The following is a 24,942-nucleotide window of genomic DNA, read 5'->3' on the forward strand; positions in this document are numbered from 1 at the left end:
ATGTCAGACATATTCACAATTGCCAACATTACATTAATGATCAGATAAACATTGGTCATTTCTATCTGTAATGCAATCTCACTGTGTTACATGCTGCAATTGCTCATTCTCTCCCAAAGGGACAAAATTTGAAATTCCATTTGGGAACGATTGGTCAGCCGAAGTCACGTTGCTTGTGTAGGACTGTCAGACAGATCCTGCACCATTGTTTTCTCTAGCAGGCGGAAGATTGGTTTAGCTTCAGAGGCAAGTATGCAGATGAGGTGACGAGCAAAATGGTCAGACCATAATTACAGAACTCGTATCACCGCAATGAAACGGAGTCGTTTTATATTGAACGGATATGACGCGCAAATGTAAAATGTAATATTTTAGCATCGTCATTCGTTCAGAGGGATAGTGCGTAAGAGCTTGCGAGACATCTTATGATTTGACAAGATGAATGGTAAGTTGTCTTCGCTTCATTATGTTACATGTTCTTAATCACCGTATATGTATACCTTTTTTCCGAACGGTTACTCGCGTTTCCTGGCGCGGCGTAGACAACAGCCGCTGTAAAATCCTATGTGAAAATATTACAACATATTGTTTATTTCACTAATGAGATTAAAAGGGCATACATGGCACCACACCATGAAATATAGTACATGCCATTCGGATCTGGGTTCGCTGAGATCCAATCTGTAAGCACTGAGACGCTGTCATTTATTCATGGTCATTTCTTTGTTACCAGTCTCCATAAACGCAGGATGTACACGATCACCGTACATCCACACACATCCGTACATCTAGCCTAATGCAAATGGTTCGATTTGTAGTATGTGGATATGAATGTATTTATTGTTTAATCTTTAGCAATTCGTTTTGAAAATATCCAATAATACATTCATAAACTCATAATGATAAACACATTTTTATTTTAATATTTTCTGTTCTGCCTTATCACATGAGTGACAGGTGAGTTTAAACAAAAGTTTTGCTAAAATGGAACTACTTGCTATTTCTCTCTCTCTCTCTCTCACACACACACACACACTTACACTCAGTGACCACTTTTTAGGTAGACCTGTACACCAGCTTGTTTATGCACATATTTAATCAGCCAATCACGTGGCAGCAACTCAATGCTTAAAGCATGCAGACCTGGTCAATAAGTTTTGAATGGAATGATTGTTGGTGGCAGACAGGGCGGTCTAAGTAAGCCGCTGATCTCCTGGTATTTTTATGCACAACAAGAGTTTGCAGAGACAAAAAACATCCAGTGAGCAGCAGTTCTGCGAGCGAAAACACCTTGTTATTGAGAGAGGTCAGAGGAGAACAGCCAGCCTGGTTCAAGCTAACAGGAAGACAACTAACTCAAATAACCACCTGTGACAACAGTGGTATGCAGAAGAGCATCTCTGACATACACAACATGTCAAAACCTGAAGTGGATGGGTTACAGCAGCAGAAGACAGCACTGGGTTCCACTCCTGTCAGCGAAGAACGGGAGTCTAAGGCTACAGTGGCCTCACTGCTCACCAAAACCGGACAGTTCAAGACTGGAAATACTTTGCCTGGTCTGACTAATATCGATTTCTTCTCGAAGTGCAGATGGCAGGGTCAGAATTTGGCATAAACAGCATGAAACCATGGATCCATCCTGCCTCGTGTCAATGGGTCAGGCTAGTGGTGTAATGGTGTTGGGAATGTTTTCTTGGGCCCCTTAAAACAAATTGAACATCACTTAATTGCGGCAGCTTCCCACCCAAATTGCACATCAGGCAAAAGTAAAAAATGTGCATTATCCTGTCAGGAATTGATGAACAGTCAGACGAATGAGGAACCAAAAAGTGCAGGGAATCCCCTCAGGTTGCATCATTTTGTGGGGGAAACCCCCTGGTCACATACAGTAATGTGCATCTGAGTATTGTTGCTGACCATATGCAATATGCATCCCTTTATGGTCACAGTCTGCTCATGTTCTGATAGCTACTTCCAGCAGGATAACGCTCCATGTCACAAGTCATCACAAGCTGGGACCGTGAACATGTTCTCCAGTGGCCTCTACAGTCACCAGAAAGAGCACCTTTTGGGATGTGGTGGAACGGAAGATTTGCCGCATGAACGTGCAGCCGACAAATCTGCGGCAACTGTGTGATGCTATCATGGAGTCGAAGGAATGTTCTAGCACCTTGTCGAATCTATGCCACAAACAATTAGCCTGTTCTGGGGGTGAAGGGAGGTCCAACCCAGTACTAAACTGGTGTACCTAATAAAGCGGTCACTGAGTTCATACTCCAAACAGAGAACAATACAAAACATCCATCCATCCATCCATCCATTATCTGAACCCACTTATCCTGATCAGGGTCGCAGGGGGGCTGGAGCCTATCCCAGCATACATTGGGCGAAAGGCAGGAATACACCCTGGACAGGTCGCCAGTCTATCACAGGGCACACACACCATTCACTCACACACTCATACCTACGGGCAATTTAGACTCTCCAATCAGCCTAACGTGCATGTCTTTGGACTGTGGGAGGAAACCGGAGTCCCCGGAGGAAACCCACGCAGACACGGGGAGAACATGCAAACTCCGCACAGAGAGGCCCTCGCCGACGGGGATTCGAACCCAGGACCTCCTTGCTGTGAGGCGCAATACAAAACAAATATTTGTAATTAATTTTGTCCACATACGTGTTCATAATGGTGGTTAGTAGAGTGTATCAGTGCTACCCACCTGAGGGTGGATGTTACTGTGCTTTAAGTGCCACTCAAACACAGTACCAGGGAGACTAATAGCAGAGGATTATACTGTACCAGTGGGTATGTTATCCCTGACAGGGAGAGAGCAGAGCAGAGCAGGGCCTCAGGAGGTAATTATTCATCTGTTAATCAAAGGGGACCTCCACTCCACATGAATGTCAGTAATCCCCTTCTGATCTGTAAGAATTCTGCAGGAACAGGGATATTCTTAATTATATTACTTCCTGCCTTCTGAATTGAAGAAGTCACTGACTCACTGAAATAACGCAGACATTTTGTGAGCATTTTGTGACTAGGTCTATATATTTCTCTCACAGATGCCACAGGAGCTAATGCTTTATACATTCAAAATATTACAACACATTAGTGCTATATCATTTAATAATTTACTGAATTTCTATATAGTACTAGGCATATTACAGGCATACTCAGAAAAGTGATGAGATGTGCAAAACAAAACAAAACACCAAATGGAAAAACTAGCTAAAGAAATACAAAATGCAATATTTTAAAAAAGTAATCTCTTCAGCACACTTCTGGCTTCCTGTGCTTTTATACTCACACCGTCTATCTCCTTCTACTCATCAATTCCACCAAGAACGCAGATTCAGATCTGTTTGTTGACTGACAGTGGGTTTTTGTGAAGAAAAATTACGCAACCTGCCTGTATTTCTTTACTGATCCGATTTTTTTAAATAAAAAAAACTCAGTTGTTTTGAGGCCAAATATTTAGGAAAAGTCAGGGAAGGATGAGAGAGCATTAACAGTGTTTTAAGGGAAGAACTATTCAGTGAAAGTGTTCTGATTAAGATAATTTGACATTCAATTGGACACTTCTCAATGTTGCAAGCATGCTAATTTTCTGGAGGCATAATTTTCTCAAAAGCTTTTTAATTTTATGATCACATTTATTTATTTTTGGTGATATTTTCATGTGAGACATCTTCGTGTCTCACTTTGACATATTTGAGTTGCTTGTATTAGGAAACCTGAAACATGTCAACGCACTGGGAATTATGGGAACTAAACTGTGCAAATCCAAATCTTTTGCAGCAGATTATGCTTTGATCCTCTAATGAGCAGGAGCATGCTCTCTCTCCCTCTCCCTCCCTCTCTCTCCCTCTTGGAGGTTCCATCATTTGCTTATTCTAAAAGGCAGAGGTCACTGCTGATTGGATAAAGTCACTTTGGTCTTCTAATTGTCTGGCTTTGCCTGGGGTGTCCTTTATGAAGCCTCATCAATAAGAGCTTCAGAACTCTGCAGTGGAAATGTTTGCCTCCATTTTGATGTTAAAGTAACATGGTGGTTGGCCTTACTTTCTATATTTTTATATGCAATTTGCTCAAGAGGGCATTGAAGGAACACAATGAAAGTATTAAATATATCCCTTCTTTAGTTTTGGAGTAGTAAGCCTTTTAAATTTATCATCCTATTTTCAGCCGGTTGAGAATGTTCTCCTAATAGTTCGTGACATGAGGATAACCACTCGGCTTATCCCTCCTGACCCACAGTTTGCGCCACTGGCCTACAGGAAAGTGGGGGCACATCATAGCTAATCAACAGTTCTCATTACCACGCACAGACAGTTTGGGTGAACTTTTATAGTGGGAAATTTAGGCTAAGTTTTAAAATACATTTAAATGACTGGCAAGTATCACATTGTAATGCAATCTCACTGTGTTACTCTTTTAAAGGGATGCAGGTTAACGTGTCAGAGATCATATGACTCCATTCTGTTTTATCGAAGCTTATTGTTCAGTTTGAATACGTGCACGTTACTGTGTCATATTACAATATCATTTAATCTCGTAAATCATATAAGTGTGTCCTTTGTTATTGTGTTTTATTCAGTAGTATGAATACTAAAGGGCATGGAGTGGGCTGTCGGGCCTTGGCAGTGGTTGCCAGGACAGGCTGTGCCAGGCTGGCACCAGACGGTGTAAATATTGCAGGGGCTTTTAATTTTGTTTTAGTAACATCACTACTTTGTCATGCCCTGATTGTGGCACACAGGCACACAATGCACAGCATCCACCCCCACGCCCCTGGTACACACAGAGCAGGGCAGGGAGGGACTGACATCTTTAAAGACAAGAAATCAAAATGAACTTTTTCCCGATTTATTAAATTCTTCATTTCAATATGAACACACCTTAAAGTGTACATTCCATAAAGTTAATACAATTGTAATACTTGTGTTTCCACTTCCTGGAAAACTATTTGAATTTAGATTTTATGTCATAGTGTACCACTGTATGTCGATAAAATGTTTGTCTATTTTCCATTCCTCTTCAATCAGTGTCCTATCACACAGCCTTGCATGAAAGGACATAACTCTGACATGTTTGACTTAGGTCAAATCGACTGCCCGCTCCTCAAAATTCCCCCGAAAGATTTGTTTCACTCACTTATGCATCATATCGCGGACCTAGTGCTGCTCTAACTACCATTTCATAATGTCTTTAATTTTTTCACACAGGGCGAGGTTCATCTGTCCCTTTCTCTCTCTTTGCTCAATCCATCAACACAGAAGAATGTAATGCAATTACAGCACGTAAAGGAGTTAAAAGGGTATTAAAACCTGTTCACAGTCAATTACCGTGTACATGCAGGAATGAATAAGCCAGGTCATTTCAATTACGGAATATGCCATACATTTGTCATACAGTAAGATGGACTCAGAAGGCTGCATCTTGGTACAGTTGGATCTAAGGCAGTACAACCCTCATCAATCTGGCCTCCTAATGAGCAACAGCAGTCGGTGGAAACCATACATATTCATACGCCTGGCCTGTTGCGTCATTCACACTGAGTCATATAACGCAACAAGAATGGTCAGAGCCAAATACGTGCTCACATCTGCGTATGGACAGCAGCATCAAGCCTGTTCATCTGACCAGTTAGGTAGTTTTGTTGTACTGTAAAATACAGTTTCTTATTTCCCCACATATTTTAAGGAATAAGGCAAGGAGCCAAGCAGAGGTTTCAGTGGTAGCGTTGTGGCCTGCTCACAGCATGGCTCGTTGCCATGGCGGCTGGCTGGAATGTTGAGTTAGTCTCTGGCTTATTAAAAGTTCACCCGGTGCAAAGCACAGTGGCTCATCAGCAGTGTTCTCATAGATAAATATACTAAAAAAAGAAATCAAATTTATCATATGAACCCGTCCCGCCCTGTACACCCCTCCACACATACTCACTGATTTCTGTTCTGATCTGTTGAGCGCCCTCATCAGCCACCCAGACCGCTGGCCACCCTGTGGAACCTGCCCCTAAACTGTGGCTGTGTCCGAAACCGCATACTACTCTGATTTCTGACAGATTTTCATTGAAGCGTAGTATGAGTAGTATGGCAAGTACACGATTCCAGACGCAGCCTATGTGAGCTACGCAAGCGCACTGCACAGCCCTCATGACCAACTGTCACAGGCATACTTGTTTTGAGAGACATTGGCCAATATTTTGAAACTTGGCAAGTGAAAACAGGGCCATTTTTTTCACGGTTTATCATCATTCAGCTAGTTCTACCATTGATCCTCTAAATATAGAAATGTCAGGTTGCGCTAGTTTACATGTTGAACATTGTTCGACCTTACTTTACAATAGTATGATATTTAATGTTTTATCTTTTTTTATTGGCATTCTTGATTTGTAATTTTTTATGACAATAGAAGGCTGTTGCAATTATATTTTTGGTATTCAACTACACATACTAATAATATCAAGAATAACTTTTTTTTTTTTAAACTGGCAATTTAAATGTACAATATCTTGTCATTTGTATGGAAGAATGTATTGGATAATACTGTATATTACAATATACCAACTATTGTACTTTGTTTTGAGTAGAATATATGTGAATATAATACAATGTTTCATTATGCAAAATAAAAAAGATATATATTTTTTTATTTTGCATATATCTGCATACCTTATAAATATATTTTGGAGAGCCTCCTTACATAAAAAATTCATTATTTAATGTATTACAACATATTTTCCTTGTGAAAGGGAGCAGCTACAGTAATTCTTTGTTCACTACGTTATTGTACAATTTATGAATTCTTGTGTAATTCTGGCATACCAGTCATTTGCTTAAAATAGATCAATTGAATTGAAGAAATCTAAGGCAGATTGGTTTATTATTTGCATGCAGTAGACATCCTGATGTGTTCCATATCATTAACAATAATGTATATCAATGTATAAATTAATACAGAGTGCTTTGGGTGCTGCTGACCTGAAGCACAGAAAAATTATATTTTTCATTATATTTCATGTTGATCATTATTTGAAGATTTTGTGCTCTGGCATAGTTAAGTTCTACTGTGTTCTAGGCCTGTCACTGCTATGCCTACCTGTTTTAAAGTGGGAAAATGACTTGGCAGCACATTTTAGGAAAGCACACAGGAAATTAAAGTGATGAATTACTGTGCAAATGTTTCACAATTATCCAAGGGATTATTGTGTTTCAAAAAGCCCGGAAAGGCAGGTTAAAGCATTGCTTTGTCTGTGGAGGCCCTTGCAGCTGAAATTTAGGAGAACTGGTTGAAATCAAACCTGAAGCATTGCATCTAGGCTGCATACATGGGCACTGATCTTTGTGTCTTTGCAGTGAATTCACTCGTCTTTAGAGAAGTGTGGTGTGGTGTGAGCTATTTTGGAAGGGATGCAGGGAGTGCTGAGGAATTTGGATACGATTACAATCTGCTACTCTTCAAAGGTGCATTGCCAGATGAATCAAACACTCACGGAATTAACAGAGTTTCAATATTAGTCTGCTGCCTTTGCACATGTGCTGTTGCACATTCTTTTGTAGGTATTTCTTGCATCAGCTTCAGCTTTGATGAGGCCCAAAGAACACTGAACAAAGCACAGGGAAGAAAAGCCCGCTATCTTCATACGCACGTTCTCATTACGTGCACAATACTGTACTACAAACACCATTAGAACTGTTTCCACAAATACCAATAATTATGGGGGACAATAATTACATATCAATAGTAGAGAACCTTTGTGCTAGATTTTTATAGAGTGTGCGTCATGGACAATCTTCCCATTGCCTATTCGGGCTCTGCATTCAGCTTTTTTAAATGTATTTTACATAAACATCAAAAAGGTTAAACAGCAGCATACCAGTCAGCCCAACTAGTCTCATCATTACACTTTTTTATTTCATTTTTTTCTTAGAAAATGTTCTTGTCACCCTGTGTGAAAGGAGGTCTTGGTTGAGGTTAGATTTCAGCCACTGCTGCCAATGGGGGCCGGACTCGGCCATGAAACTTGGTGTACAATGGGACGCTTGTCTGGGAATGTGCTACCTGTGGATTTGAGCAGGTGTCGAGTCATCTTTTGGTGGCAGGAGTGCATTCTCAGGGTCTAATTTTAGACTGTGTATCTCCCTCTGTAGCCACCTGCCTCTGACCGTTCTGGAAGCCTCTGTCTCCTCACCTCACGGGCCCCACCCTGCTCACAGTGCGGTGTTATGTGGCACGAAGAAGAAGCCTTCGGATCAAGGTAGAACACGGCTCCGAATTCTGCCACATGGTCTGTGAAAAAAAAAGAAGAATATATATAGGCGAGCAACATTTACCATTTTCCATTTACCATTTACTCAGGCTGAGGAGGTAAGAGCAGCCACTTGGAGGTTTGTCGGTTCAATCCCGCCCTGGGTGTGTCAAAGTGTCCCTGAGCAGGACACCTAACCCCCAATTGTTCCTGACAAGATGGTTGGCCAATCGCTGTTGATGTGTGAGTGTGAGTGTGAATTGGTGATCAATTGTATAGCGCTTTGGATAAAGGCGCTATGTAAAAAAAATGCCAAAATACTGAGAATACACTGAGAATGGTAACATTCTGCAAAGCAGAGCAATTAATGTGTGGCAGTATGTGTAGATTTTTCCACTTTATAGTGTTAATTATGTCATATGCTGTCACAGTTACTTTGTACCTTTATATAATACAGTAAAATCTCAACAGGAAGGTGTGGAGAAAAGGGAAGTCTGTGAAAACTCAGACACCAGACAGGATCCCCGTGCTTGTATTAAAGATTAAAGGAGCACTCTTTGTTAAGAGATTTTGACAGTTCTGTCTCTGCCAAACTGTGGGCTTCCCATAACTTTTAGGAGGCAGGGTAAAATGCGGTCATAAATAAAATATTCCTTTTGATGAATTATTCAGGTAATCATTGTGATTGATACTGTGATGAATGCCTCTGATTATGTCTCTATGAGACCGGAATTATAAAGAATGAGGACATGGTGCCTTTATGTAGAGACAAATAATATTTCCACCGCCTTCTCCGTTGTGGTAGCTTCAAATTTTAGGCAATGTTCCACACTAATATTTTCATTTTGGTTGCTGTTTGTGTCAGGGAGTGAGCTCTACAGAAGCAGCATCATTTTGCAGCAGATTAATCATTTCTGGGGGCGCTGTTTTAACAATGCAGGAAGTTGAACATACATTTTAGGTTTTACACATTTTTGGGAAAAAAGCCATAGAATGTGGTTTTCACTGAGACTCTGAGATTGTGGACTGGGTTAATGATTTGCCTCTGCGATGTAAAGTATGTTTTCAGGACAACTCGTTTAATAACACATCATGCCCAGTTCCACATCACATTCACATACCTCATTCTCCTTTACCTGCCCATCCTATCCATGCTTACATCAATACCGTAGTTCTGAGTTTACTACGTGATACTACAGTTCAGATCACACCACAGAGATGGGGCTGGGTCAGCACCTGGCCAAGCGCACTGGAAACATATGTATGCGCTGTATATAATGTAATGTAATGTAATTAATCCACATGCACAAGTCAGTGACTGCATTGCACATTCATACAGTACCCTCCCCCAGTACTTGCTAATCTAAACTTTAATTCAGTAACCCGAAACAGCATAAATTCGAGTTGTACATCACATCATTCATATGGGTACAACAAGTCCTTAATGGGTCTTAATTGTATGAACGGCGATTGAGAGGTCAAAGATGGTGAAGATGAGACCGTGAACAGACCGAGAGCACGTGAACGCACAAGATACTCCGCATGAGATCATATTAGGCCAATTAGGAATATTACTGGAGCAGGAGAATGACTGTGAATGTGCCCTGCATATTGTTCTGTGTGTATAATTGTAACGCAGACTGTCATACAGTAAGTCATGAGCGCACTGTAGCATTTCATCTCCATGGTAACAGGCAGAGCCCTGCTCTCTGCAGCCAGCTCTGTAGTTAATGGTGTGTACAGTACGTGCACCGAAGCCACTGCGATAGGCAGGCCATTCCACTGACAATCGCCTGAACACATAAACGCAGTCTCATCGCTATCCCTCCTGCAGTTACCAGTGTCCCTGTCCACTGGAGAATTAACAAGAAAATATCATAATAGTGTTTTTGTTGTTGGGCGAAGTGCAGAATCGATCTGCGGCAGGCTGGGTCGTGCGCAGAGTGTAAAGTAGACGAGCAGTCTGACTCCCCCCTCTCCTGTGCGCCGGGATGTCTGTGGCCTGCGGTTAGCACGTTAGCACGTAGAGGAGCGATGCAAGCTTAATTTCCATAAACCACTCACTGCACAGTGTTCGCCTAAACGTCTTGTTTCGTTCTTAATTGCCTCATTTGTCCTTGGCTGTGATTTGCACATTCTCTTCAGCTTTGATGAACGTGCATCTTTCAGCCCCCCACCACCCCCCACCCCATTTCCTCTCATCTTAATAGACTGTTTACAAGGCATTTATCTTTACTTATACATGTATGTAAGTGTGAGATTACTATAAGGGTAAAGGGTTATATTTTATTATTATTTATTACTTATTATTGCACAGGTCCTCCCATAGTTTGAGGCAAATAAAAGTATTCACAGTGACATTAGCTCCAGAGGTAAGAGTGATCGTCTGCCAGTTGGAGGGTCGATCTCAGCCCTGGCTGTGTTGAAGTGTCCCTGAGCAAGACACACCTAACCCCCAAATGCTCCTAACAAGCTGGTTGGTGCCTTGAATGGCAGCCAGTCACCATTGGTGTGTGAGTGTGTGTGTGAACGGGTGAATGAGAAGAATCAATTTTCAGTGCTTTGGATAAAGGCGCTATATAAATGCAGATTTTGCTTTGTTTTTATGTTTACATTATGTTTAACGTTATATTAAATGTTACGTAGGGCGACCTGTAGCATAGTGGTTAAGGTACATGGTTACAGTACATGGTTTGCAAGGTCAGTGGTTCGATCCCTGGTGTAGCCACAATAAGATCCGCACAGCTGTTGGGCCCTTGAGCAAGGCCCTTAACCCTGCATTGCTCCACCCATTATACACCCATTATAGGGCATATAACATATTTTTCAGGTACACCCGCTGACATTACTTTGAATAGGTATTTGGTGGATGTGTAGTGTATACATCCCTCTGTGATGATTTATAGTTATTTTTAACTATCTTCAGCCTCTTTTCCGTCTATTTCTTTTCACCGTGTGGGTGGTGAGCTGTTGACGGCAACAAGCATTTGTTGCCAAGCTGAAGATTTGCCAGGGTATGACACCTGACTTCTGTGCACATTGCATCTCTGGGCATGACAAGTCCTACTTTTATAGAAGCTGCATCATTATTTTGTAGAAAGTACACTTCTGAAAATGTAGCTACAGTGTGTGCTGTAGGCTACATGGAGATATTATTCATTTAATAAACTGGAAATTACCCTCATATCTGCTTGTATTGGTGATGTTGTTTTAATCTTTTTGCACCACACTATTTAATTATTATTTAATTTAGTATTAATCAGTTATATTTGCTTTCTTTATTTGCATGCATTTTATTTTACCTGTCATTACCTAGTAAATGGTGTGCTCCAAGCAGAGTAGCTGGTACTGGGCTAGATAGTGTTCAGTTAGCAAGGACAGGGCAGCTATAGGATATAGAGTAGCTATAGAGTAGGAGATAGTAAGCTAGTATGTGTGGTACTATGTGCTTGTGTAACATGAGACTGTTGTCTGTGAAAGTCTGTTTAATTATATATTTAATTCGACCAGACCTTATTTATGGCAACCTTTCTTTCTGTTCATCTCAGTGTCCTTTCTCTTTTGTTTTGATCACTGTAAATAGCCTGCACTATGCATTTGGTTAAATCTTTATACATATAAATTGTATGCCATGGGTTTTCATACTAATATGCTTTGGAGTAGTGTGGTCAAGGGAATACTTTGGCATTTTTTTAAACTGGATTTAGTTAACTTTAGTTAATGTAGGTAGTTGCCATTACCCAAACAAACAATCAGAATCAGAAAGAAGGCGACTTACAGTTCAATCGACTAGGCAGGGGACAATCCCCCCTGGAGCAATGTGTGGTAAAGGGCCTTGCTCAAGGGCCCAAGGGTGGATCTTATCGTGGCTACCGCGGGGCTTGAACCACCAATTTTCTTGTTCCCAGTCATGTACCTTAATCACTACACGCTAAGTGGCTAAGCAATTGACCCATGGCCTGTAGCACCAATCTGCCATGGCATCATTCACTCCCCAGTTCTGAAACTGCCAGAAGCTTAAAGAGAGCTGAGAGATCAGGCTTTCAGCTCTGGACTTCAGTATCAAACAGGTTAGCTGTGATCAGACTGGAGACTGAAGAGCCTCACACAAGAGCCCCACGATGTTGAACAGAGTCATTGAGCCCTGACTCTCCAAACGACTCCGACTAAAAGCATCTTCTGCCAGGATCCAGGGTTTACTCTATAATGGCCTCTGAATTTCAGACAGAATTTTGATAGATCACAGGCCCCTTTGAAAGGCCTGCAGAGGGAGGGTGTTATCGTTGAACATGACAGTGTTGAGACAGCTCACACTGGATTCTGGCTTTGTGCTGATCCCACAGAGGTTGAATGACATACCCTTGCCTTCTCTATCCTGGTGCTCACACTATTCTGACCCTGTGTGACCCAGGGCCCAAGTCACAATGGAGTACAATCCTGCTGGCCAGATCTTTCTCCCAAAAAAAGAAAAAAGATTTTCTGCTGGATGTTCTACTGTTTATGGTAAATGGTCGGAATTTATATAGCGCCTTTATCCAAAGCACTTTACAGTTGATGCTTCTCATTCACCCATTTATTCACACACTCACACACCAACGGCAATTGGCTACCATGCCAGGCACCAACCAGCTCCTAAAGATCATTTGGGGGTTAGGTGTCTTGCTCGGGGACACTTGATACACCTAAGGTAGGATCAAACCGGCAACCCTCCGACTGCCGGACGACTGCTCTTACCGCCTGAGCCAAAGTTTCCCAACATTCTTTCTGCAATATCACAGTAATGGCTGCAGCCTGTAGCCTAGTGGCTAAGGTACACGACCGGGACCTGGAAGGTTGGTGGTTCAAGCCCTGGTGTAGCCACGTTAAGATCCAACCCTTGAGCAAGGCCCTTAACCTCACATTGCTCCAGGGGGGATTGTCCCCTGCTTAGCTTTTCAACTGTAAGTCGCTTTGGATAAAAGTGTCAGCTAAATAACTTAACATGGCCCCTAAACACATCGTAGGCCATTATTTTAAACACAATCTATTCATTCAACTCTTGGCCCTTGAATAGAGAAGTCATGAATTGGCTCTCCTGACTGATTCCCTGCCCTGAGCAAGGACGGTGGTCCGGATGGACACTAATTAAAACCAGGCAGAATTCACAAGCCCATTTTCCCACACTGTGTGTATAAAAGGTTTACCCTGGACTAAGACGCAGGAGAGTTCTCAGCACAGAACATTCTGAGAGGAGAGCAGGGCAATTTTAACTAATGTTGACAGCTGGCCCGGACTTCCCCACTCAGACTGGCAGTTACGAGTGCAGAGTTCCCACTACGAACCAAGATCATTATCTACTGCAAGGCCTCAGAGTCCCCCCTTCTGCTTCTCATTGTCCTGGCTTATTTAACTGCAGATTTGGGCTTCCCTTATACAACAATCCCCTCTATCGTTTCATCTGCCCCTGCACGGTATAAGGGCTGAGGATCGTGAGGCCTTACGTCATTACTTCGTTCTCTGATTTAAAATAATAATAATAATAATAATAACTAGAGATGTGCATTTCCTTCAGAAAATGCAGAGTGTGATTGCGGCAAATCTGTGGACTGTTGTTACTTCTGCTAATACGATGGTGTTTAAACATTTGCATTTATAAACTAGTGTACAGGTTTACTTAATGAAGTGGTTACTTATTCTATATGAACTCTGCTAGAGGGCAGAGGCTATTGTGACTTCACATGCTTCCATGAGCACACAGCTAATTTGTAGAAATAATGTGGATTGGCTGAACTGCAGAATGTCTGTCACCACTCTAGAAACTGAACATTACCCCATTAATTCCTATGGGACTTAATCCCCTGGAAAACCTTAAATATCTTGGACATTAATGGGAATATCAAAAAGCATTGAACAAGCACACCATTGGGGATTGTGCCAGACATTTTCCAGTTGTTTCGGTGTCGATGGTTCGAAAACTGTGGGAGGAGTAGGCCGTGGAAAAAATGGCGGAATAATAATTAATAATAAATTTGACTTCCGAATAACGGTAGTGTGTTGCTTCACATTCACACTAATAATGGTTTAATTTTATACTGTAGCTGCATTTCCAATAGACTGACGAGAATTTGATTTTCAGAATGTTCATTCACAGTTTGACCCTGGTTTCCAAATGGAAATGAACATGAACATACCTTAGCATTAGTAATCTTTACGCAGTTGACAGTTCAGGAATAAGTGGTCTAAATAGATGGACACCAAGGCTTATGGGAAGTTGTAGTTAGCGAGCCATGCACATTGACTGTAATAACAGTAGATCTGTAGACTGTAGATCCTTGGTCCTGCAGTAACCATGATTTGTTTCCTCACTGCAAAATAATGTGTGGTTTTCTGAAATCATGTTCCCACTGCTTCCCCTGACAATGCAATTTGGAGTTGTAGTCTCTAGAGGTAGGAATTTGTGCACAACTGAAAGTGACCCGCCAAGGTTCTGATGGAAAGGCATCTTTTGATATGGTTCAAAAAAGAGAGATTGGCTGTAGGTCAAAGAAGCTTCAGGACTCAAAGCGATTTTCAAGTGAGCTGGAAAAAACACAAACGATAAATAATGCTGAAATACGCTACATACAGCAGCACAGCATTCCTTATTTTCATTCCTTCCTTGCTCGGAGAATGACTGGCAGTTGAGAAATGAAAATACGCAAAAGCAGAGTGATGTTGGTGTCCCTTTGTTCATTTGGCTGAGTCTGTTACCTGCACACTGTGGGGCTGTGGGTCTCACAAGCCCCACTATAACTTGCCCCACTAATTATAGAATGGATTCACTCCAAAGCATACAGTTTTTATGCCTACTTCCAGAACCCAGCTACACTTGATCAGAACTCGGAAGGAGCAGCCAAGACAGACAAGATGGAAGCTAAATAAATGAATGGAACATTTTATAAAGGTTATTGTTATTGAAAAAATAGTACAGCATACATTATAAGCACTCATTCTCTAACCACAGACTTACGTACACAAAGTACAGTGTAAAGAGTATGTCCCTTAAAAAATGTGCAAAGCAATTATATTGTATGGTGATGCATGAGAGCGAAAGGAAATTAAAGTGCATCTGGTATCTGTCAGTTAATTTTCCTCTGTCTGTAGCTCTGTGCTCAGGAGCTGGTGAATCAGAAGAAATATGCGTTTCCCCGAGGCTGTGGCCTCTGTGTACACACCGGCGTTCTCTATGCAAATGACATTTTCAGGAAGCAGCATCATTAAGGACGGCGAGATTGAATTTGAACACTGCTGGACTCGCCAGGCACTTCAAACCCTCATGAGTCCTTTTTCTGACAAACGGGACGAGAGCACAGAAACCGGATTCGGTCTCGTATCTGATTGGAAATTATGTTGCGTTTCAAAGTTGGCAGAGAGACACCAGCCAGTAAGTTACATTGTGGGGAAAGTCGGTGACTATTAAGTGCATAATTGGCTGTTCTCCAAGACTTGTGGGATCAGTAGTCTCAAACAGACCTTTACGTTCATGCCAGCTCTGTGAGGCGTTTCCACCTGTTGCTTAATATGTAAGTGCATACAGGCACTTATTTATGGAATAAATGGCATAATTTTCGTTCAGATCAGTGTGCCTGAATCTCTTTTTATATTTCAATGGTCAAAAGGGAAACAGCACTGGGTTTTAACCCCTTATGGGCGGACGCGACCTGCACGTTACATCTACAATTAGTGCTTGCTGTACTTCCATAGTTTTGACTTGTGTGTTCATATAAGAACTAGCAGTCTGTAACTAGTGTTATAAGGCAGAAGTCTATAGTCGATATGAAGTTCATATATAATATACTGTAGACCTAATACAGTAGTGGCAGGCTTCTACTTCTTGTGCCCTTACCAAAAAAAGTAAATCAATTTATTCAAGATTAGTAATTTACAGGAAAATAAACAAAATAGCTTACTTTGTGTTCTCAGAAGGGGTTCCACTTCACTCAAAGCATCTTTAAAGTGAGCTGAAAGAAATTACACACTTTGTTTTTTTATATCCTACTGTGTTATGGCATCCCCTGTTGTCAGTCCTCTGTTGCCAGGATGACTGGCAACTGACAAATCCCAGACACGCCAAACATGGGAAGACTAGAATTTGGTACCTCTGCATTTAATTGGCTATTATTAAAGAGAATGGAGAGAGAAAGAATTGGGCCTTGTTGCGATCATGAAAACCCCAGAACTGGCACAAACACAGCTGAGATTACTATCTTGGAGGGACAAAGAATTACTAGACATTACACTTTTTTAATGAAAACCTTTGTGAGTAGAATACCTGTGACAATAGCTCCTGCAAAATGGCGTAGTTCACATGGACCAAGACTCCAGCTTGCACCTCTCCTCGTCTCCTTGGCTTTGGGGGAAAAAATTGGGCAGCTCACAGCAGCAGAGTTTTTACATGCATATATACCTGCTAACATACAAGCACACATGCACACAATATACTCATGTATATGCAGTTTTACAAACAAGTAAATACATATTAAATACCAATCAATTACAAAATATTTGTGTATGTGGATTTCACACTCCAGTAAAATCCCCAACCATTACCTGCTAATGCAGTTCTAATTTCAGAATAGTTGTGGTGATCCTACATTCAGATCTGTAAATCCAACAGAAGAATGGGGAATCTGTTGACCCTGCATCATCCCCAATTAGCTAGGTTTTCCTTTAATTTGGTTCTGATCCCAGGATGCAGAATGAAATGACCTAAACAGTGCTTCTTTATCCTGCTGAATGTCATTTTCCTGCCAGTCAGTCACCTCTTCACAAATGATCAATTACCCCTCACAGCACAGCACAGGGCACCCAGACATCACAACCACACGTGCATCTGCCTTCTGTCATTGATGCTGCAAGCCTATTAGTCTGGATGGTTTATCGTGCACCTCTCTCTGTCACACACACACACACACACACACACATACACGTGCACACTCTCTCTCGCTGTCTCACACACACACACACACACTCTCTCTCTCTCTTGCTCTCTCACACACACACACGCTCTCTCTCTTGCTCTCTCACACACACTCTCTCTCTCGCTGTCTCACACACACACACACACACACACACTCTCTCTCTCCCTCTTACCGTCTCTCACACACACATTCACTCTCTCTCGCTCGCTCTCTGTCTCACACACATGCTCTCTCTTGCTCTCTCTCTCACACACACACACACACACTCTCTCTCGCTGTCTCACACACACACACACACACACTCTCTCTTGCTCTCTCTCACACACACGCACACACACATACACGTGCACACTCTCTCTCGCTGTCTCACACACACACACACAGACTCTCTCTCGCTGTCTCACACACACACACACACACACACACACACACACACACAGACTCTCTCACTGAAGGGCAGATCTGCAGACAGCAGGAGTGTAGGCACGCCTGGGTCTCAGACATACAGCCCATGTGATCCTGCAGGCTGCCTGAGCCTCAGTCGGGCAGTAGAGCTTCAGCCGGCAGCAGCTAATGAGTCTTTGTGTGGGGAGAGGGAGGGAGGGAGAGAGAGTGTGTGTGTGTGTGTGTGTGTGTGTCTGAGAGAGAGGAGAGTGTGTGTGTGTGTGTGTGTGTGTCTGAGAGAGAGGAGAGTGTATGTGTGTGTGTGTGTGTCTGAGAGAGAGGAGAGTGCGTGTGTGTGTGTGTGTCTGAGAGAGGAGAGAGAGCGTGTGTGTGTGTGTGTGTGTCTGAGAGAGAGGAGAGAGAGCGTGTGTGTGTGTGTGTGTGTGTGTGAGAGAGAGAAGGAGAGTGTGTGTATTTGTGTGAGAGAGGTGGGGGGGGGAGAGAGTGTATGTGTGTGAGAGAGAGGTGGGGGGAGAGAGAGAGACTGTGTGTGAGAGAGTGTGTGTGTGTGTGTGTGTGTGTGTGTGAAAGAGAGGGGGGGGGGGGGGGGGGAGTGAAACCCCCTCTTCATTAAACACTAAAGCATATGGTAGCAGCAGTGGAGTCGGGGCTGAGAAATCTGCAGGTCGTCCCCTGCTCCCTCTCCCCCACACACCAGAGCGTCGGGATTGCACACAGCAGAAACGCAGCAACATGGGAGCTCCCCGTACAGCACGTCTGCTCTGTTTTTAACCAGCTTCATTTCATTTTTATCTCCCATTACTGTTCCATGGTGGAGCTGCGGACCTCGGGGTATACCTGGTACAGAAGCAGGTCAGTCATTGTTCGCATCAGTGCAAAGTTCAACGTTCCTGTATTTACTCTACTGCGCTCTAATGCGCCGGGTCACGTCAAATAAGCTCCGGTCAATCTTTTAAAGCCGCCGATGTGAGATTTTACTGTCATTCTGTGCGCCGCGGTGCTTTTGCAGTGCGAGGTGGCCGCGTTATTGCCGGTCGGATAAACCGCTCCCTCCTTAATTAGAACTGGAATGTACAATATCCTCCCGTACAGGAGGAAGGGAAATTCAGAGTACTCGGTTTCTCTGTTCAGTCAAGCTGGCCGCGGGAGGGGCTTTGTAAATGATTGCTTTTCGCTGCATTATTTTTTCCTGAAATCCTTGCTCAGTGGTGTGCTTTCTTGCGTTTGGTTTTAGTCTGATGGAGGAGAACACAAAGACATATCCGTGTGGCAGTGGAGGACAGCAGGCTGGTCTTTCTGACCGCTTCATAAACCATAAAGTCGTGAACTCTGATGTAATTGCTCGTCTTGTTTATGATGTCATACCAATTAAGATAGAGCTAAATCTTAGGCATCGTTGAGGGGAGATTCAAAGGCACACACCTGCTTTTATAGTGAAGAAAACAGATGGGAGTGCATTTCAGCAAATTGCTTTCGGGTAATACATATTTTCTAGAGAATTTGAAATGATCCCTTTCGAGGCGTTAGCTCATTGGCAGGCTTTCATTGCATAATTGACAATCAATCACAGGAACAGTTATTAAGAAAAACAAGAGACCACAATAACACTTAATTAAGAGTGGTTGTATATGTATGTTTGGACATACGAACATGTGATTCCATACATAATAAATAATAAGTATCATCAGTACCATCATAATAAACATGACATTTCTGTCTTTCTTCGAAAGTACTGTAGGATTTTCAATTGTAATTATGTCATGCAATCTTATTTTAAATATCCGTAGTTTCAACACGGAGCCTTGCTTTTGCTTGATGTTCAGTTGCAGAATTGCTTTCACTAATGGAGCAAGTGTACTAGAGTTGCCATGGAAACCATTTTGGTTATCACAGTGAAGTGCAGCCAGTGCCTAGGGCTACAAACACAAATGGGTCTTCAACAAGGGCAACTATCACAATCATTCTGGAGTCAGAGAATTACAGTATATATCGTAGCCAAAGATAGACTACAGTATATATCGTAGCCAAAGATAGACTACATTTCTTTGCCTTTCTGTATACTTTGACCAGCCTTGAAGACCAATACAATCACTGGTACGTAGGCAAAATGTCCAGGGTAAATTGGTAATTTGAGGTATTTTAGGGTACATTATGTGAGTGGAATAGACACTACAGACTCTGACATGACTTTATATGCTAATTTATAAATCTTGGGCTTTTTTTGGACACATGCATTTGAAATAATGAAACAGGAATACATCTTAGCCTTGAGCTGACAATGTTCTGTACTGTATGTGGTCTAAGAACAGAATTATTAGTGTACTGTACATGATTGTCAATTCATAGGTTTATGGCTACACACATTGGATGGTTTTACACAATAATTTCATACATTCCCATATGGTTATCAATTCATCTTCTTAGTCACAAGAAATGTTATCTTAAACATGAGAAATGATTCCGACACCTGACTTAAATATCTCACATCTGCAGTTTACTCCCAACGGAAAACCTTCAACCTAGCACGTATTCACCAGCCTGATGGCCGTTTCTGTAGTAGCGAGACGCTTTCTTAAATGGCAGATGACCATGCTAGGCGTCGTGCAGTGCTCAGTTGGAGCAGTCGGGTCAGTACCGTGACCGCAGACTGACCCACAGGGACCGTGCAGGTTCTGTGGTTCTCTGCGCTCGTCCTGAAACAGCGCTGCCAGCTGATAATGGGCAGGAGCAGCGCTAGCCTGAACAGAACACCCAAACAAGCCACTTTGGCAGATACAGTACCAATGCTGACGTGTTAAGCTACTCTCTGGTTCCTCTGTTCTATAGCACTGTAGACATGATGCAATCTAATTGCGTTTGTGCCCATCTTTAGCATACCGTGTTCACATTTAAGTTTAGCCATGAAAATCTTGCTTCATTCGGTTTCTTGAAATACAGTTGAACTACAATGCTTGTTTTCCGCATGCTCTACCTAGCGCTGACGTGTCAAGTTGCCCTCTGGTTCTTCTCCCTCTCTCCCTCAGCTTTTCTATTTCTGCTTGAACTAATGGTTACATTTTAATCTGTTCTCTGTTTATCTGTTCTAAAGTGAGGCAGATTCAAATGTAGGGTCACTAAATATTTTGCATTTCAAAGACCTATGGATATTGCTAAATTCACATTTTGTTATAACGAATACCTATCACAGAGATTGTAATTGGGTTAGCCAAAATTTTCCCAAACGTTCCAACCATGAAATTAAATGAATGACAACAAAACATACTGTGTATTTATGAATTTTAGTTCACATATGAATTACCATTTCATTTTATTTGAACTCATAATTTTAGAAGCAATAACTATTGTTCATGTTTTACTTCTACGGTTATACAAAAAAACATCATCATACAACTCTACAGTTCACAAACACACAGCTGCATGCATACATCCATGCACATACACATACAAACACACACACATACAAACGCACACGCTCAGAATCTTGCATCATTAGTGTGTTACTATTACTGTGTATTACAGTATCCGTGTATGCGTAATGGTATGTATGTATATGATCATGTTGTTCTGTTATTCATCTTTGATACCACACGTTCCTTGCCGTGCTTTGGCAATAAAATGCTAATTTTGTAATTTCAATAAAGCACAAGGGTCTCTCTCTCTCTCTCTCTCTCTCTCTCTCTCTCTCTCTCTCTCTCTCTCTCTCTCTCTCTCTCTCTCTCTCTCTCTCTCTCTCTCTCTCTCTCTCTCTCTCTCTCTCTCTCTCTCTCTCTCTCTCTCTCTCTCTCTCTCTCTCTCTCTCTCTCTCTCTCTCTCTCTCTCTCTCCTTTTATTTTCACATACCCCTTTCTGCCCCAACGCACCAAGTAGTTATGAATTTCGTATTCGTATTATGTATGTATTATTCATATTCATATTCTCTCCTCTCTCCATCACTCAAGTATAAGCAATAATAATAAATAACAAATACTTGAATGAGTAAAAGCAATAATAATAATCAATCATTAACAATAATACTAAAGCAAATCTCTCTCTTGCTCTCACAAAAACACACACACACTCAGAGGGATCAAAGTGGCTTTTTGTAAGCGTCATTGTGGGGCTTGCCGAGAGAGCAGATTCACTGCGGTCACTCAATTAAACATGGCAGAATGGACTTCCTGAACATGAGAGATCTCTGCCAATTAGCAGAGCCTCTCTTCTAAAGCACGTTCAGCCTCCTGCAGCCTGCTGATCAGACGCTCGAGGAGCGATGGTGAAGTGGAGGTGTGTGCGTGTGTGTGCGTGTGTGTGTGTGTGTGGACTCTGCACTAATTGGGTGTGCTGAGGGTGGTGCTGGGAGCCAGCTGGGCTTTAAACAGTGTTTCCCTTGTGCGCTAACAGGTGCAACCGGTCACCATGAGTGGAATACTAAAGAGGAAGTTCCAGGAGGTGGACGGGTCCTCTCCGCGGGAGTCCGATGACGAGGTCTCCGTCAGCGAGAGTGGGGACAGCAGCGACAGCTTCAACCCCCCGGCTCCAACACTTCCCCTGTGAGCCATCACCCAATGAGCCGTCCTCTCTAACCCCACACCACTCCCCCCTACCCCCTATACCCCCACACCACAATAGTAACAGTGGAGTTACATTCATACAAATCAAATTTCCTGTCAAATTTCCCAAATGTACCCTAATAGTAATATTCTTTTTGGCTACAAATGAGTATGTTTTCCAAGTAAAAAAGGAACAAATTAATTATATTGCTGGCTTGGGGTACAATTTTAATAAGCTTTCGTACCTGTGTTTCTGGGAGTGATTGCACTGAATGTACAATGATGTCCCCATTTTGAGATAATTATTTTTTAAATTTGGTTTTATTTATTTTTTAAATAAGCAGCACAAGACGAGGGTAGATCTACATTTCTTCTTCAGTGGTAACTAATCCTGTTCCTGGATATCTACCATCCTGTAGGTTTTCACTCCAACCCTTACACACCTCATTCAACAGCTTGAGATCTTACTGAGCTGCTAATTAGTAGAGTTAGGTGTGCCAATTTAGGGTAGAAATGAAAACCTACAAGGTGGTAGATCTCCAGGAACAGGGTTGGTCACCACTGATTCAACTGATCTGATCTTTTTTTTTCTGCTCATACAGTATATCCTTTGTAAAAATATTTCACTACGGTCGTTGGAGTGAGCCAGCAGTGGTGTGTACAGCTGTTTAGCCAGAATAATATTTGGAACAAAAAACACTGTTTTAAATTGTTTCAGCAGTCTTGCTCCATGTCAGCAATGCATTTCTAGCTTGGATATTTTATCAATAACTGTATTACAGCATTGCCACCTGGCTGTAATGTAACTGGTAAAGGTGGGCTCAGTTGTACTTGATACCTTGATGAGTAGTCCAGTAGAATAGAAGTGTGGAGTATAAGTGACATGAAAGGGATATTATCTCCACATTTGCATCCTGCTTGTTGAGTCAGCTTTAATGAAACCCTCTGCCCAGTTAAACAATGACAGAGTGCTGAACCGTGGAGGTTCGTTTTAATAAAGCAGACGGACGAGGGGCGAACCATTCATTAGGAGACGCGCCAGTGAGCAAAGCCCAATAATTGAGCTGGTGCTTGTGAGTCCTGCCACAGGGCCAGGGAACTGTGCATTTCTGAATGCCTCTCAGCTGGCTACGGCTATTGTTTTCCCAAACCCCTCTTTAAATAACACCCATCGTCCACCTTGCACCTTCAACCGCTATGGCCTTTCAGTCAGATTCTCCAAAGACTTGTGAATAAAACAACCTCTGAATAAAACAAATCTATCCCGCCCCTTACATGCTGCCTTGAGCTTTGGTTGGTGGTTGGCTCCTCTGTCTCAGAGTTGATTGGGTGGTATTCTGCTCTCTCGTTCTCTGGCTGTGGCTCTTCCAGGATTCCAGGTGTCCGTTGTCCACATTGGGCATCCAGTGTGTGTGCTTTAGAATGAGTTTCTGTCCCTCAGCAGGAAATACTGGGACTGGATGGCTGTGTCTAAGCCTAATGTCATTTAAACACAGGCATGGGAGATGGATGGCTCTGAGGGATTATTGCGTAGGCAGGTGCCAGAGAAACTAAGCAGCCTTGAGTTGGCCCCTGATGTTCTCTTTCAAAGGCTATGGAACCTCGCGGAGTTCTTTTGAGTGCACCGTCATGGCAACATTCCGTTCTAATCGCTTGCAAAGTTATATTGAGGCAATATGCAACCTACCGGTTGGCAATAAATCGGATTATAATACGCATTCATTAAATTAATTCTGCTTCATAGGAACACACATTATTTTGATACACACCAGTTTATCAAAATTCACAAGGTAGCCATGGAGTACCTTGAAATGCCTTTTCATTGCCAATAACAAGGATTAATTACAGTTTGACCTTTCAGCAACAGTATGTACTCATTAAATCTGTACGCTTTACAAAAGGCAGCTTAAAATTTTATTTTCAAGCTTGCCCAGTACATTCTCAGAAATAAAGGTATGAAGAGTGCCTTAGAAAGTACAAATGCTTGTCACTGGGGTCATACCCAATAGGTACAATGGGCTCCAGAATTATTGGCACCCTTAATAAAAATGTTGAAAAAAGACTGCATATAATAAATAACATGGATAATGATCTGTATTTTATGTTCAAACTTACAGGAAAACTATCTTTTTTTTATTTGAATACATTTACTCTAATGTTTCAATGTTTCGTGTTTCGTGTTTCGTGTTTCACTAGAGTATAAAAAAGAGGTAACAAGCATGCAAAACCCCTTTGTCAACCATCAGCATGGGAAAAGTGAAAGAACTGTCGATTCAGAAGACACAGATGTTAACTGGCCACCAATTGACCATAGATTGTGCAGCAGGACAATGAGCCCAAACATACATAAAAATCTGTGCCAAAATTGTTATCTAAAACAATTTCCCTTGAAAAACCTGTTGTCTGAACTGAAGAGGGGGGTATCCAAAGTTCTGCATGGAGAAATGGTCAAAAATCCCTCCACATGTGTCACAAATTGTATTAAAAGTCTTAAACCAGGGGTGCTAATAATTGTGGAATCTGTTTTTTGGGGATAGAGCTGGTTGTCTTCTCGTAGTGTTCTAGTAAGAAAATGTTCGCCTAACAGGTGACTTTATGAAATGCTGAAATATTTACTTTATTGTGCTACACACACTGCTATTTATATTTTTGTCTTTTTCAAGTTTTAACTACTAACCCTCCCCCCCACTAACAAACTATATTATGAGCAAGCAAGTTATTTACGGTAGATATATTTTGCTTCATATAGCTGGCTATATCACTAAGATATGATGAAACGATGCAGCTGTAACTAACAGTTTAAGAAAAATATAG

At 42.0% G+C, this 24,942-nt stretch overlaps 1 protein-coding gene across 1 annotated transcript in view; it reads left to right on the forward strand.

The window, feature by feature from the left end:
• The first annotated feature begins 238 nt into the window (after window positions 1-238).
• Window positions 239-24,942, forward strand: part of LOC133116708 (cysteine/serine-rich nuclear protein 3-like) — a 32,805-nt gene continuing 8,101 nt past the window's right edge. The window contains exons 1-3 of the mRNA XM_061226589.1: window positions 239-445; window positions 8,158-8,264; window positions 21,980-22,127. Of these exons, the coding sequence (XP_061082573.1) occupies window positions 21,995-22,127 (133 nt within the window). The 5' untranslated portion in view covers window positions 239-445; window positions 8,158-8,264; window positions 21,980-21,994. The remainder of the gene's footprint in view (window positions 446-8,157; window positions 8,265-21,979; window positions 22,128-24,942) is intronic.

The sequence above is a fragment of the Conger conger genome, chromosome 17, assembly GCF_963514075.1.
Source record: "Conger conger chromosome 17, fConCon1.1, whole genome shotgun sequence".
Classification (NCBI taxonomy): domain Eukaryota; kingdom Metazoa; phylum Chordata; class Actinopteri; order Anguilliformes; family Congridae; genus Conger; species Conger conger.